The 17,039-nt window shown below is 43.2% G+C and overlaps 1 protein-coding gene across 4 annotated transcripts in view; it reads right to left on the minus strand.

The window, feature by feature from the left end:
* Positions 1 to 5,815: 5,815 nt before the first annotated feature.
* Positions 5,816 to 17,039, minus strand: part of CD38 (CD38 molecule) — a 55,321-nt gene continuing 44,097 nt past the window's right edge. For 3 of the 4 annotated variants that reach the window (XM_029948507.1, XM_029948498.1, XM_029948516.1), the window contains exons 5-9: positions 14,955 to 15,040; positions 11,327 to 11,400; positions 9,532 to 9,624; positions 9,107 to 9,193; positions 5,816 to 6,145 (exon numbers count right to left, since the gene is read on the minus strand). In XM_029948507.1, the coding sequence (XP_029804367.1) occupies positions 6,082 to 6,145; positions 9,107 to 9,193; positions 9,532 to 9,624; positions 11,327 to 11,400; positions 14,955 to 15,040 (404 nt within the window). In that variant the 3' untranslated portion in view covers positions 5,816 to 6,081. Of the gene's footprint in view, positions 6,146 to 9,106; positions 9,194 to 9,531; positions 9,625 to 11,326; positions 11,401 to 14,954; positions 15,041 to 15,231; positions 15,589 to 17,039 lie in introns of those variants that run through there. The other variant, XM_029948523.1, reaches the window with a different exon arrangement.

Here is a 17,039-nt window from a genome sequence, read left to right on the forward strand (position 1 = left end):
AGAGAAAGAACACATTCACTTAACTTTTATTACAGCATAGTACTATAATTATTCTATTTGAATAATAGTTATTGTTGTTAATTTAAAAACTTTACCATAGTTATGTACAGGAAAAAACACAGTATATATGGAACTTGGTATTATCCACAGTTTCAGGCATCCACTATGGGTACTGGAACATATTCCTCACAGATAAAGAGTGGGGACACTACTATAATTTTATTCCCAGAAACAGTCGGGGCCACATCTGGCAGTGACAAGTGACAGCCAAGTGCAAGGCAAGAACATCTTCTCTTCTGACCAGTCTGTGGAGTAACTTTGGGTGTGGTTCTTGGCTAAAAGGCTTCCAGACTGCTTTCTTGCCCTCCTAGAGAATCTATAAGCTGTTGATATTGTCTAGCAATGTATTTTTAGCCAGAGGTGTATTCTGTTGTTGTGGCTGACGTCACTGGCTGATGTAAAATACGAAGTGGTTGATACGCCACTCATCAGTTTTCTCTTCTCTGCAGATCTGCATTGTGCATGAAGCCTTTAAATGGTGTTTCTTTATGTACCTTATTAAGAATCACACCTGGAGTGCCTAGAAGGTTCAGTTGGTTAAGTATCTGACTCTTGGTTTGGGCTCAGGTCATATTCTCACGGTTCATGAGTTCAAGCCCCGTGTCAGATGCCACACTCTACAGTGTGAAGCCTGCTTGGGATTCTCTCTCCCTGCCTCTCTCTCTGTACCTCCCTCACTCATCCTCTCTCTCTCTCTCTCTCTCTCTCTCTCTCTTTCTCTCTCCCTCTCTCTCCCTCTCCCTCTCTCTCTCTCTCTCAAATAAATAAGTAAAAACTTTAAAAAAAGAAGTTGAGAAACAAATTCAACATTTAAAAAAAGAACCACATGTTGCGTTATCTCATCACATTAGACTCCTGGGAGGTCAGAAGATGAGTGCTCTTCATAGAGAACAAAAGTGTGTCATCATGTGATTCTCAGAGGTGAGACTCAAGCTGGGAAGCAAATAGCACTACTCCTTCCTAATGTCTCAAAGGATAAAGGAGGGTGAGTGAAGATTCTTGGCTTTTCAATAGACTGAGTTTAGACTCTTCTGGGTATCGATTCGCACCTTGCTCACCCGGAAGACACACTCAGGATGATGATACATCCCATCTCCAACTGCCCAATTCCCCTGTCTTGGGGCGGGTTCATTAGAGGAATGGATACCTTTGGCACTGACTCCCAGCTTACTTACGTCTCTTTTTTAAATGAAGTTTTCACTTTATTTTTATTTTTTTAATGTTTATTTATTTTTGAAAGCAAGAGAGTGAGAGTGGGGGAGGGGCAGACCGAGAGGGGGATCTGAAGCGGGCTCTGTGCTGAAAGCAGAGAGCCCAAGGTCATGACCTCCAGGTCAAGCTTATCTGACTGAGCCACCCAGGAATCCCCTTAATTCTCTTTTCAAGCCCAGAGGTGACTGTGGCTTTTTTCCAGTTTTATTGAGGAATAATTGACAAAAAATGTATATATGTGAGGTATACATGTGATGTTTTGATAAATGCATTCACTATGAAACAATTACCACAATTAAGCTAATTAACATTTCCATCACCTCACCCTGTGTATGTGATGTGACGTGAACACTTGAGATCTACTGTCTTAGCAAATGTCAAGGACAGAATACAGCATTGTTAATACAGTCAGCATGCTGTGCATTAGGTCTCCAAAACATATTCCTCCTGTACCTAAAAGACCAGGCTGGTTTCCCCTTTTTCCCACCCACTGCCCATGACAACCACCACTCTCTTCTCTGTTACTAGGAGTCTGACTTTTAATTTAATTTAATTTTTGAAATGTTTTATTTATTTTTGAGAGAATGAGCAAGCAGGGGAGGGGCAGAGAGAGGGAGGCGGAACAGAAGATTCAAAGCAATCTCTGTGCAGACAGCAGCAAGCAAGATGTGGGGCTTGAGCTCATAAACTGTGAGATCAGGACCTCAGCCGAAGTTAGATGCTCAACCAGCTGAGCCACCCAGGTGCCCCAGGGGTCTCATAGTTTTGGATTCCACATATATATCAGATCTTCTGGTATTTGTGGAAATAACTTTTTAAAGAATAACTCCACAAAGCTTTGTATTATTCTTTTATTGTTTGTGTCATTTATTTATGTCTGTTATAAGTATATTTCAAATCTGAGATTTACAGAACTTATGAACTTGCTCAATGGGTCACTTTTACTTCTGTGGTTTTCACTACCTTGTGCTGCTTGCACTTCGATCAGAGGATGAATGGTTCTGTGCACCTATGTGAATAAAGTTCAAGGTAAATGCTCTGTCAGGGACCTGTTCAAAGCCTTCTGTGCTTTTTGAGTGAGAGCTGAGGGCCAGCTAATCACCACCTCTCAGGGAAGCATGCCCAGCTAATGCGTTCCTGGTAAATTGTTTAAAAAATATATGTGTTAAAATGACAACTCTTAGTAGCATAAATAAATAAATAGCTTCATTATTTAAAAAAAAACTCTGGGAAAATGCCTGCATTAACACTGCATTCACCTAATGCCTTTTAAAGTTATAGCATACTCGAGGCTTACTTTAACAATTTATACAATTTTAATTTGCCATGCACAACATTCATCCTTGACTTAAAAAAAAAAACACACCTTCTGTGTAGTATGGATTCTACCTGAGAAACTCAAATCACAGTCTTAGGAATTCTTTTAAGGAGAAATGGAATGCCAGGAAGTAAATCGATGGTGTTTCTTCTGGGTCCTTTGTATCAGGGAGTGTGCAGACATGAGCTGAGGGTGCATTTATGTGTCTGTATATTCTTTCAAGTATTTATCCTAAAATTTCAGAACCGTTTTGGAGCTTTTTTAAATTTTTTTTCTGTTTTTTATTTATTTTTTGAGAGACAGAGAGAGTCAGCATGAGCAAGGGAAGGTCAAAGAGAGAGGGAGACACAGAATCCAAACAGGCTCCAGGCTCTGAGCTAGCTGTCAGCGCAGAGCCCGATGCGGGGCTCAAACCCACGAACTGTGAAATCATGACCTGAGCTGACGCCGGATGCTTGACCGACTGAGCCACCCAGGCATCCCTCAGAACTGTTTTTGAAAGTGTGTGTCAAATATTGCAAGGTCAAGAACCATTACAGAAGAAAAGTAGTGAGCCCTCTAGTGTGAGAAAAGGGAACTTGGGTCTGGATCGCAGCCTTTGGGTACAGTATGATTGTGGTTACAGGTTGGGATGGTAAGAGCATATTCCAGAGCAAACGCAAATAGAAGTGGGGAGATGAGTAAAGAATGAGACCATAAGCAGTCGGTAACTCAGTGAAGATGTCACTTATAAGAAGAGGGATACAGAGTGTCTATTCATATATGTAGGCCAGAAAGTCCGTAGGGCTAGAGATGGCTGTACGGTCAGTGTCAAAGATACCCTAAGTTAGAACTGCAGAGAGACACAAGACACAGATGGGCATCATGGGAATGAAGATACAGAGGTGGTATACAAGGAAAGAGTCCTCCTGCCACCTGACACCCCCCAGACCTCTGCAGGGTGTTCTGCACACAGTGGGAAAACCTTGGGACCAGTCTCTTCTTAGTCTCCACCAGCTTGAACTTGAACACTCAAATGAGTCTTCTTGGCGCAAGCCTCTCACAAACTGACTGCTACTCTGTTTCATCTGTAGAGGGGACATAAAGAATAACATTTTTCTGACACTTCAAGGGGTATCCTGGTGAAGAAGAAAGGTACGTTAGAGAGCCCAGAAATCAGCAAGCATGTCCATCAGTGAGGCAAAGAGGGCCCTGAGAGGAAAACAGTCAGGTCACCCAGGGGGTTAGCAGGGACCTATCGCTAAAGACCCTCTACAGGTGGAATTTATTGAATCCTAGGGCAAGGCTGAGTCTTAATCAGACCTGATTCCGAGCACACATCTTCATGTGCAGCCCAAACGGAAGCCCGTAGGATGTGCCTATGTGGCCACAGGGGCCAGTGAAGACCCATGGACTGCCCACAGTGGCTGTAACTACCACGGCTCCTGAAGAAAACTGGATTACCACCCAGGGGCTGGCAGAGGGGTCAACCTTGGTGGAGTGCTTGCTAAACTGTCAATTGTTGTCATCTTTTAGTCCTCACCACACATTCATGGGGGTAAATGATAATCCTTGTTTGAGCAGCAAGGAAGCCAAAGTTCAAAATTAGGTATTTCATTCAAGATAACAGGGTGACACCAAAATATGAACCCAGAAACTCCTACCTCCAAAATTTATGCTATTTTTGATAAACCTAATGGGTTCCCTGAAAGACCCTCAAATTAGTTTATTCTTCATTCAACAATTCTACATTAAAAAAAGAAAACTCAGAAAATCTCCAAGTGTTTGAAAATTAGGCAACATATTTCTTTTTTTATAATTTTTTTTATGTTTTTTAATTTATTTTTGAGAGACAGAGAGAGACAGCACAAGCAGGGGAAGATCAGAGAGAGAGGGAGGTACAGAATCTGAAGCAGGCTCCAGGCTCTGAGCTAGCTGTCAGCACAGAGCCCGATGCAGGGCTCGAACCCACAAACTGTGAGATCATGACCTGAGCTGAAGCCGGACGCTCAACTGACTGAGCCACCCAGGTGCTCCAACACATTTCTAAATAACAACTAAATTAGAAAAATTTTTTAACAGGATGGTAATAAAAAGAGACATTTTACCACTTAAGATTTGCAGCTAAAGCAGCACTCAGGAAATTTATAGTACTAAGTGATGAGTAAGAAAAGACAGTGTGCTGAAAAATCAATGGTTTATCTTAAGTTTCTATCTTAAGAAGCTGAATAAAGTGGGGCGCCTGGGTGGCTCAGTCAGTTAAGCATCTGACTTTGGCTCAAGTCATGATCTCATAGTTCATGAGTTCAAGCCCTGCGACAGGCTCTGTGCTGGCAGCTCAGAGTGTGCTAGTATTCACTCTCTCCCTCTCTCTCTTTCTGCCCCTCCCCTGCTCTCTCTTGCTTTCTCTCTCTCTAAAATAAATAAACATTAAAGAAAAAGAAGCTAAATAAAGAAGCCTAAGGAAATTAGAAGAAACTTTAATATCCCTAATAATAAAGAGTGAAAAACAATTAAATACAAAAAAACTAAGCTAAATTTCAGATTTTTGAAAGAGTAATAAAAGTGATAAATCCCCAAACAAGACTAATATGGAAAAAAGGGACAACAAGTTGCCAGTATCTGGAAAACATCTATTTTTCATTGCCTGTTATATATATAAGACACTGAGCATGAGGAGGGGGAGGAAGAAGAGAGGGGGAAATATTTGTTTTGAAGCCATCCAAAAAGAATCATAGTTCAGCTTCTATTATATTCAATTTAATCTAACATGCATTTATAAGAAAAGAGCATAAGACATGTCTTTGTAGCCCTAGAAAGAAAGTACATATATTGTGGAGTCAGACAGAGCTGAGGTGAAATCCAGCCTCTACCTTGAACTAAATGTATGACTTTAGGCAAATTATATAACCTCTCTGAACTTCCATTTCCAATCTACCACGTGGGAGGTAATAATACCAACCTCATATGGCTGTTGGAAGAGCTGGAGGTAAAGCACAGGGGAGGTTTATATCCTTTCCCCGACATGACTCATAACCTTGGCATTTACACTTTAACTTTCTGTAGAAAGGATACAAAAAAAAAGATCCCGAGACACGGCCATTCATTCGGAAGTCTATCATTTCTGAGAAGTGTGAGCATTTATCTTTCCTTAATTACCTGTACCAATAAGAGAGGTTTGGTGTGGTCATCTTCAAAAGAAAGGACACTACCAACATGTAAACAACATAAAAGCACATACAAAAATTAAAATGAAATAACAATATAAAATTTTCATTTTAATTTTATACCCTAATTTTTTCATGAGTATTAGGAAATCAAAGTAAAAACTATTCCAATAATGTAAGTTACTTTAAAACATTGGGGTAAAAGCTACCAGTTCTAGAGTTGGCATCATGACAGAAGATCCAACCCCCAAGTCCTCAGCTTCCCAGCGGCAGCGTGTCTCCTGAGTCACCCGTGCCGATGTGCACCACAAGGCTCAAAGATCCAAAACGACCATGCTGATTGGCTCATATCTCAGATCTGCAAGATGAATGCTCAGGATCCTTCACACACTGAAGAAGCCTGATAGGCCTAGGACAAGAGAGAGGGCAAAAGAAGTAGATCAAGAGGCAGTACAATGTATCTATGGTTCAATTCCCCAGTGCAAATAGCCTCTTCAGCAGCAACAAGAGCATGCATGGACCACTCAGCATCCAAACAACTTCCTCTCCTGCAGTGACAACACAGACAGAGAAAGGTCAAGTCCAGGAGTGAATAACTTAAAGTGTGGCCCAATTTGGTTTCATTTCACTTGTAAATCCATAGAAATAAATGCTGAGAAGATATGTTTGATGATAATATGTGGAGATGAGAGCAAATGTCTGGCTCTAACATGTCATGGGTATGTGCTATGAATGTCACGTGATGATGAGAAACAGCAGCAGCAGCCTGAGATGAGGGACCTCCAATATTTCATGGTTTTTTGCTTTCTTCTCTTCAGAAACCTCCTGAGAGAGGATTGAGCCACAGAGTCAGAGACAGAGAGAGCGTAAGAGTCTCTGGAGGAAGGCTGGTGGCCATCAGCAGGGAGACCACACATCCTTTGCACAGAACAAATCCTAGCTAAGAATCTAGCCAGTGAGGAACTCTGAGTTTCATGGAAATAGATAACAAAGCAATCGGGTCTAGTGGGAGTGGGCTTCTGAGATGGCTTGTCTCTAGCCAACTATCATGACCATCTGGGCACAGTGGCTCCAAGGGTAGGGTCATTCCATCCTCGCCAATATGGTAACCCGGAATCCTCCATGTGGATACATTCTGGGGGGAAAAAGTATCTTCTTCCTTAAGGAGATACTTCTATGGAAAAGAAATCCTTCTAAGACCATTTAGGTATTCTGGAGCCACCTTTGCTTTATACTAAATAGGAGAACAGGAATATGTTCCTTAATTAATTTCTAAGTTGGGAAAATTCAGTTTTGGAGAAGAAGTAGATATTATGCTGTTAAGATGATCTCTCTCCATAAATATGAAAACATTCATATCCAGTGTTCCAATAAAATGAACACACTTTGGATATGTTGGACAGCATGTTGATGGACAGAGACAGTATATTTTGAGGTAACATAGAGAGAGAAGTGCATCCTTTTGGTTCTTAAAAAATATGCCACAAGGGGGCATCAACCAGAATAACAGGCTGACGTTTTTCTCATAATCCAAAAAAGCACTGTTAACGTTCTGTTCATTCCACTGGTTAAAACATATGTGAAGAAATCGTGTAGATATTTCATGAGGACTGTGAGTGTGAGCATGCAGAAAAAAGAGGAAAAGGATGTGAAGGGCATACAGCCAATGGTAATAGCATTTGTCTCTGAGCGGGATTTCTACAGGGATAACAGCAGAATTTAAAAGAAGTCTAATCTATGTAAATGTATTCACACTTCTGTTTGCCTATTAAACAATCACAGCAAAACAGCTGGACAAAGTTGGCTCAACTGGAAGACACATCTGGCATGGAGAGATTTCAACTTCAGTGTATATCTATCTCCACGACATTCACTTTAGGCTCTCGTGGGGACAGCAGCTGTCTTGAAAAGCCGCAGAACTCTTACCATACAACAAGGGGCCCTGGGGAGGTGGTGATTTAAAGAATCATGCGGAGTATATTACAACCTCATCATTGAGAAACGGACCAGTGATTTCAAATATGATCCCCAAGTTTAAGGTCACATGAGCTGATGCTCAGCATGACAGGTGTTGGTTTACAAATCACTTCCTTTGATGTGGGCCAAGTCCAGATGGAAGGTAGGCTTTTACATCTTCCCAGATAGAGCATGAGTGAGCTCACCTGGAGCCTGCAGCAGGCTTGAGTGCGGCTGACTGATGGCCATTAATGAAAGAAAGGGGAATAATTAAAATGAAGGAGGGAGGGGCAGAATGTTGAGGGTGGTTGAGGATGAGACCCGTATACAAGCCCCAATCTTCTCCGAGGTCTTCAGTGTTCCGTTTTCCCAGCACAACATGTCTGTGAGTAACTTAGATGGGTCAGATGCCTGCAGTGTCTCTTCTACAGCTGTTCTTGCCCCTTTGTTCTGATTGTTTTCCCATCGAACTGCAGTGGAAAGCTTGTGTTCCTTTCAGGCAGTTTCCCGAGAGCAACCAGCTGACTGAGGGGGAATTCAGGTCATTTTGAGACAAAAGCCCTCAGTCAATGTTCTTGGAATCTGTCCTTCTGCCTTTCTGTGAGGGCTGGTGGGAGAAGGTAGTGACAGGAGGAGACGGGAAAAGGATTCTCGAATTCCAGCCTCTGTGTTCTCTGAGAAACTTTTGCTCTCTGCATCAGTCTTATTGTAAGCCATCACTTATGGGAAAATCTCCAAAGATGCTTCTAGAAGGAGTCCCTGCCACAACTACTCAAAAATGAGTGAGGGTCCCAGTTTAGATAACAGAGTTGCTGATGACTTTAAAAATATATACCTATCTGTGATTTTAAACTTTTCCCCAATAGACACCCTTTACTGGTTAAAAAAAAAAAATTAAGATTTGACATTTTCTGATTCATGAAAGAGAAAGTTTGGTAGTCTTCCTTCTGGCAACTTACCCAGCATCAGGCATCTATGCTGAGAACTAAAGAAACTTCACACACAAGATATTGCCATGCCACAAAAATTTTACCAAAACGTTGCATTTGACAAAATGTGTTTTTGTTCCTCTGCAAGCCAGCAGGTTTGCACCCCTGGGTCAGGCCTCTCATGTGGGAAACCAGAAAATATGTTCTCCAAAGCTTGGTCAGCTTCAGAGGCAAGTCAGTGATTGGGGGCAGATAGAGAAGAGAGGAAGAGGAGGATGGGGGAAAGGTGACCAATCACTGGCTGGAAACACCTTGTAGGCTGGGCCAGGGGTTAGGGAATGATGACCACAGGTCACCATCCCTCATCACCATCAAAGCCCAAGAGGGATTCCAACAGCACTCCTGGCTCAGAAGAGGCCGAGGAAAGGGGGGAAAATGCCTACCGATGGCAAGACAGCCATTTCCTTTTCCAAGAAGTCAATTACCTGTAGTTATCTTGGCAGGTAAATGTAATATTCCTTTTGCTTAGAATCGCTTCCAGATCTTTTATGGAGGAATTCGAACATGAGTTACTGGGAACAAAAGAAAAAAAAGTTAAATGACAAGATCTTGCAAACATTTCCTGAGTCTCTCGGTTTCTTCTGGGTAGTAAGCCCTGGGCAGACCCTGGGAAAAGCGGAGCAGGAGTTGCTTTTAAGAGCCCCCAGGTCAGCAGGGGAGTTGAAGGTGTGAACTGCATTGATACTTACGGTGGAGATGAAATTGAGAAGTTGTTGGGATGGGCCGAAGGTTGAGCCCATCATTTCCTGAGCCAACCTGCTCTCAATGTTTTCTTGTAACTGTGGCTTTTTCCCTGGACTGACTCCTAACATACCCTGAGAACATATACACACAAAGTAGTAACATGTACCTGGAAATAGTCCTGATGTCCTGCACCACCCAGGCCTGCAGCATATGAACCTTCTCTGGATGCAAATTAAAGACTTCCACACGCCCAAAAGTGCTAAGATAAGAAGAGGCAGAGAACACTGTTAACTCCAAATGGATTCGTTCAGCCAAACACGGGCCTCGTCAAAAGCCAGCAGGCAGGGAACCACTGGTTAGAACCTGCCCTGTGGGATGGACCCATGATTTGTACTAGAAATGACTATTCTCATTCAACATGACCCTCACTGAACAGGACTCTCAAAATAAGATTCCTAATTGGTGCATTGATGATGATTCTTTAAGTATTTGCTATTCAAAGAGGGACCTCCCACCAACATCCTGAGCATCGCCTGGGACCTAGTTGGACCTAAAAAATCTCAGCCCACCACACCTGCTGAATCAGAGTCTGCAGCCGAACAATCCCCAGAGGGGCTTGAGATGCGCTGCTCTGAGAGGCCCTGGTGCCCTGCTTTGACCCCAGTCCTAAACTCTTCCCCGCTGACCTTGGACAGCTGCCACTCTTGTCACAAAAACCTGGACCCCAAATACCAGATTATAAAATCCTGGAATGTTAACGCTCTCACTCAAAAGCCTGCAAGCTTGGGGTCAGAAAACAATGGGGCAGGCAACTAGGTGGCTCAGACGATTTCAGCTTAGGTCATGATCTCATGGTTCATGAGTTCAAGTCTCGATCAGGCTCTGTGATGACAGTACTGAGCATCCTTGGGACTCCCTCTCTCTCCCTCTCTCTCTGCCCCTCTCCAGCTTGTGCACATGTACATGTGCTCTCTCTCTCTCTCTCCCTCTTTCTCTCTCTCTCCCCACTCTCTCTCAAAATAAATGAACTTTTTTAAAAAAACTCTAAAAAAGAAAGACAAAAAGACAAATGCTTCTTTGCAGAATTCAGTATCAAATCTGGAGAGAAGGAAACTTGATTTGGGACATCCAGAGTGCCTAGAGCACATCAATATCTGCCCCTCCTCTCGATCCAACCTTAACCAGAGAAAGACTCGTGAACAAAGGCTGGAAAAGTACCCATGTGGTAAAAACCTGTATAGGAAGAGGTCAGACAGGGAAGGCATTGGTGTGGCTGGGTTCGGCACTGTGGATTAAATGAGAGACCAATAGCTGATACTCACTGAGCTGTCTCTCTGTTGCGAGGCACAGAGCTCAGCACTTTTCATACATTATTTCAGTTAATCTTCAAATTACCACCATCTCTGCAGGTGCATGCTACAGGGGCCCCGGGGGGTCACACAGGTAATATGGAAGACCAGAGCCCCTATTTTTAACACCAGAACAAATTACGGGCAATGCCTATAAAGAGATAGTAAAGGGCCAAGGACCCAGCCCAATAGTGGTTTCACTGCTCAACTATGATGCCCACTCTTCACGGGGGACAGACAAGTGAAGCCAGGTCTTCAGGGATGGGGAGGATTAAACGGGTGAGGGCAGGGAAGGGGACCTGGCATGGGGGAACCCCATGAACAAAGGTTGGAAATGGGAGAACTCAAAACATTGCACCAGGCTTCAAAAGCCAAGAGGAGGAACTGGACACAGTGCAAGAGCCATTAGGACATTTACAGGAGTTAATAAATAGGAGACACCAGATAAAAACACTGACTTAGACAAATATCTCCACAGGAAACAAACCTTTTGCCTTTTTGGCCCAAATCTTCAGTACTGACTTAACCATGAAAAGCATATTCTTCTAAGGATGAAATATGTAATAGGAGTCTGCACTAACACTTGCAAATAGGATGCAAAGAAAGTAATACCTTTTTTCATCAAAGGTGTTACGGATGGACCCATTGAGCAACACATGGACCACACCACAGGCGTCTCCTGCAAACTTAAAAGAAAAAAAGAAGAATCTGGCCATTTCTCAGCATGCAAATTTAATTGCCACACTCCAGCAGCCCCTTCCAATATAACTCTCAGCTTTAGCTGGTTAAGGAGGGAATAGACTGTGTGTGTCTAGCTCAGTAATGCCAGGTGGATGTAATTTTCACTGGTAGGATTCTGCTTCAGAGGAGAATTCTGGAAGCAGTTGCTCCAACCTGTATTTGAACAATGAAGGCAAACATCATTGTCCACAGTGTTGCTAAATTGCTGGTTCAGAAGCTGGAAGTCCAGGGAGTAAGAGAAACTTTGCTGAAGGAGGAGGACAAAAGTGCTTTCTTGGTGCCATGCACTGTAGACGCTGCACATTTCCCTTAGTGAGAGCAGGGTGGACACTTCAGGGGCAAATGAAAAGGGGGCACAAGGGGGAGAGGAAACTGAGGAAAGAGGGTATCAGGGGACTGCATAGGTGCAAAGGGAAATTGGGAATGAATGAATGAATATATCATTGATCAGGGAGTTATTTCTTCATGCAATAAACGTTCAGCTGGAATCTTTGCTAGGTGCTGGAAAAACAAAATGAATGAGGCAAAATAGTCTACATGTTCCCTTCGAGAAGCACCCCGCCTTTATCCCTGGGACCAGCTCAGGTCCACGCCTGTGTGATACTGTGCCAGTGAGCTCGTTATGGGCCAGTCACCAGTACTGAATGCTCTTGGAGAGCTGTGAGCCTGGCTGTCCTGCCGGTCACCACAGCCCTGGAGCCTTGAAACTAGTGCATGGATCACAGAGTAGGTGCCCAGAGAAAATCTGTGGAAGCAAAAGAAGGAAGAAGGAAGGGAGGGAAAGAGAAGCAGATAGTCCAAATACTCAGTGATGGAGATTAGGAAAGGAATAGAAAAAGCACCCCAGAAGCCAACAAAAGCAAAGTCCTGCAGGACAGATAGGATCTCACCTAGTGAAGGCTGAGGCAGCTGCAAGCAGAAAGGCCTAGGGGGTTGTGAAAACAGTGGCTCAGTGAAACCCTCAGTGGATGTGCAAGTTGGGGAGAAAGTAAGAGTGCCATGAATGCTTGGCCCAGGAATCTGGCCTTTATTCTGCAGGTGATAAAACACCACTGAACAATCTGAAACCAAGTTATGAGAATCCAATGCAGCTTCTGTCTTTCTAATCGGGGTGATGAGCACAGGACAGAGGCCCCATTACTACCAATCACAAGTGCTGAGTCAACGGAGTGCTTCTGGGATGCCAAGCACTCAAGAGCCCCCATGAAATAAGCACTGGGTCAATTTGTCCCAAGACCACATCACTTGGAAGCAAGAAAGAGAAATGGAGATTCAAACCCCAAGCAGCTCTGCCTCTTTTATCAGAAAAAGAAAGGATCTTGGAGCATGTGGGTGGTTCAGTCATCCACTTCAGCTCAGGTCATGATCTTGCTGTTCATAGGTTCAAGCCCCACATCAGGCTCTGTGCTGACTACTCAGAACCTGGAGCCTGCTTCAGATTCTTTGTCTCCCTCTCTCTCTGCCCCTCCCCTGCTCATGCTTTGTCTCTCTCTGTCTCTCAAAAATAAATAAACATTAAAAATTCAAAAAAAAAGAAAGAAAAGGAAAGGATCTTGTTTGATAAGTCAAGGTGGTCTATGCATATCTATGAACATTTGGCCAAGATAAAGCTGCGGCCCCATGGGAGCTCCCAATAGCTGGGCACCTTTGGTCACCTTCACCAGTGTGCTTGCTCCTAGCTCCAGGTAGGTGCTTGACACATATGAAATGTGACTTTGGCTTTAGACGTTGTTCACAGGGGCGCCTGGGTGGCTCAATAGGTTGAGCATTCCGACTCTTGATTTTGGCTCCGGTCATGATCCTAGGGTAGTGGGATCGAGCCCCCACACTGAGCATGGAGCATGATGATGATTCTCTCTCTCTCAGGTGACTCAGTAGGTTAAGCAACCAGCTCTTGATTTCAGCTCAGGTCACCATCTCATGGTTTGTGAGTTTGAGACCCACGTCCGGTTTTTCATTGCAGGCACAGAACCTGCTTCTGATTCTTTGCTTCTTTCTCTCTCTCTCTGACTCTCTCTCAAAAATAAATAAATAAACTTAAAAAAAGATTCTCTTTTCCCTCTGCCCCTCTCACACTCAGGCTCTCTCTCTAAAATTAAAAAGTTAAAATTAAAAAAATAATAAAAAATAAAAGTTGTTCACAATAGCACTGTCCCAAAACATATCAGAGAAGGAGAAAATAAATAGGAACTCTTCTCAGAAACAGCAATTAAGCAAACATACAATAACAACAAACTATACAATAACCGTGTATTATTACACAGCACTTAGTAGGTACTCAACAAATATTTGTTAAAGAAACACATTCTGAGTTAGAGAAGACAGTGGTGTTTCACTTCAGCCTGGCAGCAACCACATGGGGTGGGTTTCATTCTTATTCCCATTGGACAAATGAGGAACCTGAAGGTCAGAACTGTTTAAAGAATCTGTCCAAGTTTAAACGGTCTCCTTACTTCAAATCCCAGGCTGTCCTCTTGTCTCTACCATGCCAGAGTTTACCCGAATCTCCTTAAGGAGCATGAGGCTTTAGGCCCCACGACTTACTAGCCCGTTGACCTTGGATGGTCACTTAACTTCTGAATCTTAGTGTCCTCACCTGTAACATGGGGATCTGCACCTTCCTACAGCACCTACTATGAGGATTAAATGGAGAGACGCAGTCACAGCACCCGGCCCCGCACTTGTCAAAAATTGGTGCCTAACATATGTGAGCTTCACTTGCCCAGCTCCTCAGATGTCTGCACTACATCCCAGACAATTATAAATAGTACAGGCTTACTTCTCCCCCGTTTTCTCTCCTTCAGTTCTTTCTTTCTTCCTTTCTTTCCCATTTTCCTTAGTTCACTCGCAAAGAAGTCACTTATACAAAAAATAAGTATGTACCAAGGCAGCTTACGGTGAAGTCAGAAATAGATGCAGTGGGGAAGGGATGAGTCATTCCTAACCTGAATTCTGGATCTGAAGTCAGACAATATGGGAGAAACTCCCAGATCCACCACTTACTACACATGTTTAGTGGAGGACTTATTTACCTGAACTGCTATTTTGTTATCTGTAAAATGAGTATGATACTCCTGGTGCCCACTCTATGGATTCTTCTGGGGATGAAAGACTTTAATCCATGCGAAGATGCCTATACCTGGTGCACAGTAATTTGTCTGTAAGTGTTGATTATTCAGACTCTTTCAGGGATCTAAGATAGGCCAGTGACTAGATCAGAGGGTAGAACCAAGCTGGAGGTTCCTGGCAGCCAAAGCCAAAAAATGGGAGAGAGCAAGGATCCATCAACTGGAGCCTATGGGCTCTCTATGAATGCCTTAAATTATATGTGAAAGTATTCTGATATGTGCTTTGGTACATTTTTTTCTCAAGAAAGAATTCCAAACTTTTGTTCCTAAATGGGTCTGTGATCCAAGAAGAATTAAAACCAACTGCTGACTGGATGACCTCTTAAGTTCTTTGGTCTCCAAAATTCTAAAATTTCCTCCTTGGTACTTACCCTTTTGGACACAGTGTTCCAGAATATAGAAACAGAGTTGTTGCTACAGTCTTTCCTCCAGTCTGGACAAGATTGATAGTTCATTTCTAAAAGACATGGTTTATAGAAAATAATTAAGGTAGGAAAGAAAGGGTATAATTAAAGTCCATTCTTCCCAGGCTGTTCGATCGTTTGGAGCCATTTTCCAATGGCATCGCTGCCAAGATGGAAGATGGACAGTGGACTCCTCTCAACCCAATTTAACTAAATGCTCCCTGAATCCCTTCCAAGACCTCACCTTACTCTCCAAATCCCGGACAGGAACACAATGACCAGCTCTGAGTCATCATTCTGGGAAGTTGCAGCTGAAGTCCATCTGACAGAGACAAGCCCCGGGCCTCGTCCCCTCGTCCAGGAAACATAGAGCTAACACTCTTGCCAACTACTCCTCTGCTTCTTGCCAGCGCCCTTGTTGACAGCTTTCCTTCTCCTTTTGACTCAGCCTCCATGTCCCCAGGCTCAGAGAGCCCCTGAGTCCATCTACACTCACTCTCCCCCATCGGGACAGGCTTAGGAGTCAGGGAGGTACAGCAGATACAGGGCAGGAGCACATCGCTTCTGTGGACCTTCTCCCAAACACATCTGCCATAATGCACTAGCATTTAAACAAAATTTTTTGGAGGAATAATTGACAAATAATATTGTAAGATACTTACAAATTTTTTTAACGTTTATTCATTTTTGAGAGACAGCATGAGCGGAGGAAGGGGACAGAGAGAGAGAGAGGGAGACAAAATCCAAAGCAGGCTCTAGGCTCTGAGCTGTTAGCACAGAGCCTGGCCGGGGCTCAAACTCACAAACTGTGAGATCATGACCTGAGCTGAAGTCGGACGCTTCACCATCTGAGCCACCCAGGCATTCCCTAAAATTATAAGATATTTAAAGTGTACATTGTGAAGATTCAATATACATAGAGACATTGTGTAAAGATTCTCCCATGTGGAGTTAATGTAACACATTCATCACCTCCCATGTTTACCTTTGTGTGTGTGAGTTGTGTGTATGAGGGAACATTTAACATCTACACTTTCAGCAAATTTCAATTAGATAATAAGGTGTCAGCAACTCTGGTTCCCCGTGCTGTACATTAGAACCTCAGACCTTATTCACCTGACTACTAAAAGACTGTACCCTTTTACCAACCTCTCCCTCCTTCCACCCCCACTCTTAGCCCCTGGCAACCACTTTTCTCTCTGTTTCTAGGAGTTTGTTGTTGTTTTTAGATTCCACATATAACTGATACCATGTCACACACATGTCTGGCTTATTTCACTTTGCACAATGCCCTGAGATTTCTCTGTGTTGTTGCAAATGATGAGATTTTCTTTTTTAAAAAGAGAATGAATAATATTCCATTGTGTGTGTATATGTGTATGGGTGTGTACATACTTTTTTTTATCCATTGCACTTGATGACACAAACACTTATTGAGAGTTGGGTCCTGAGGATTAGGAGATGAATCCAATAGAAGCCCTGCTTTCAGAGACTACATGATCTAATATAATCTAATCTGAGAAAGATCGAATTGGGTTGGCAGTGAAATGCAGCACCATTTGGGAAGGCTGATGTTGCTAGGTTTTGAAGGATGAATAGAAGTCTTCAAATAGACAAGACAGAAGGGTGCTTCAGGCAGAGAGGACACATGCAAAAGCACAACAGGTTTAGATTAGCACCACCAGAATGGAAGGAATGAGGAGGGGAATGATGAATGATAAGGCATAAGCAAGACAGAGCCCAGATCACGCTAAGGAACTCAGACTTTATCCTAGAGGCAAATTTTAGGTTTTAGGTAAAAGATAGAAACAATCCCACTGCGGTGATCAGATCAGGCCAACCTAAAGAGGTAAGAAGTAAGGAGTGAGTGGTAAGAATCTTACAACAGTCCCACCAAGAAAGCAGGGTGCCTTCGTATGCTGGACTCAGGCAGTGGAAATAGTGATAGAAAAGGCAAATAGGCTATGTTGGTGACATTGGATATGGGACAGGAGGGTGGAGTAAGAATGAAGGCAGAGGGGCCCCTGGGTGGCTCAGTCAGTTAAGCCTTCA

The sequence above is a fragment of the Suricata suricatta genome, chromosome 1 (assembly GCF_006229205.1).
Source record: "Suricata suricatta isolate VVHF042 chromosome 1, meerkat_22Aug2017_6uvM2_HiC, whole genome shotgun sequence".
Taxonomy (NCBI): Eukaryota; Metazoa; Chordata; class Mammalia; order Carnivora; family Herpestidae; genus Suricata; species Suricata suricatta.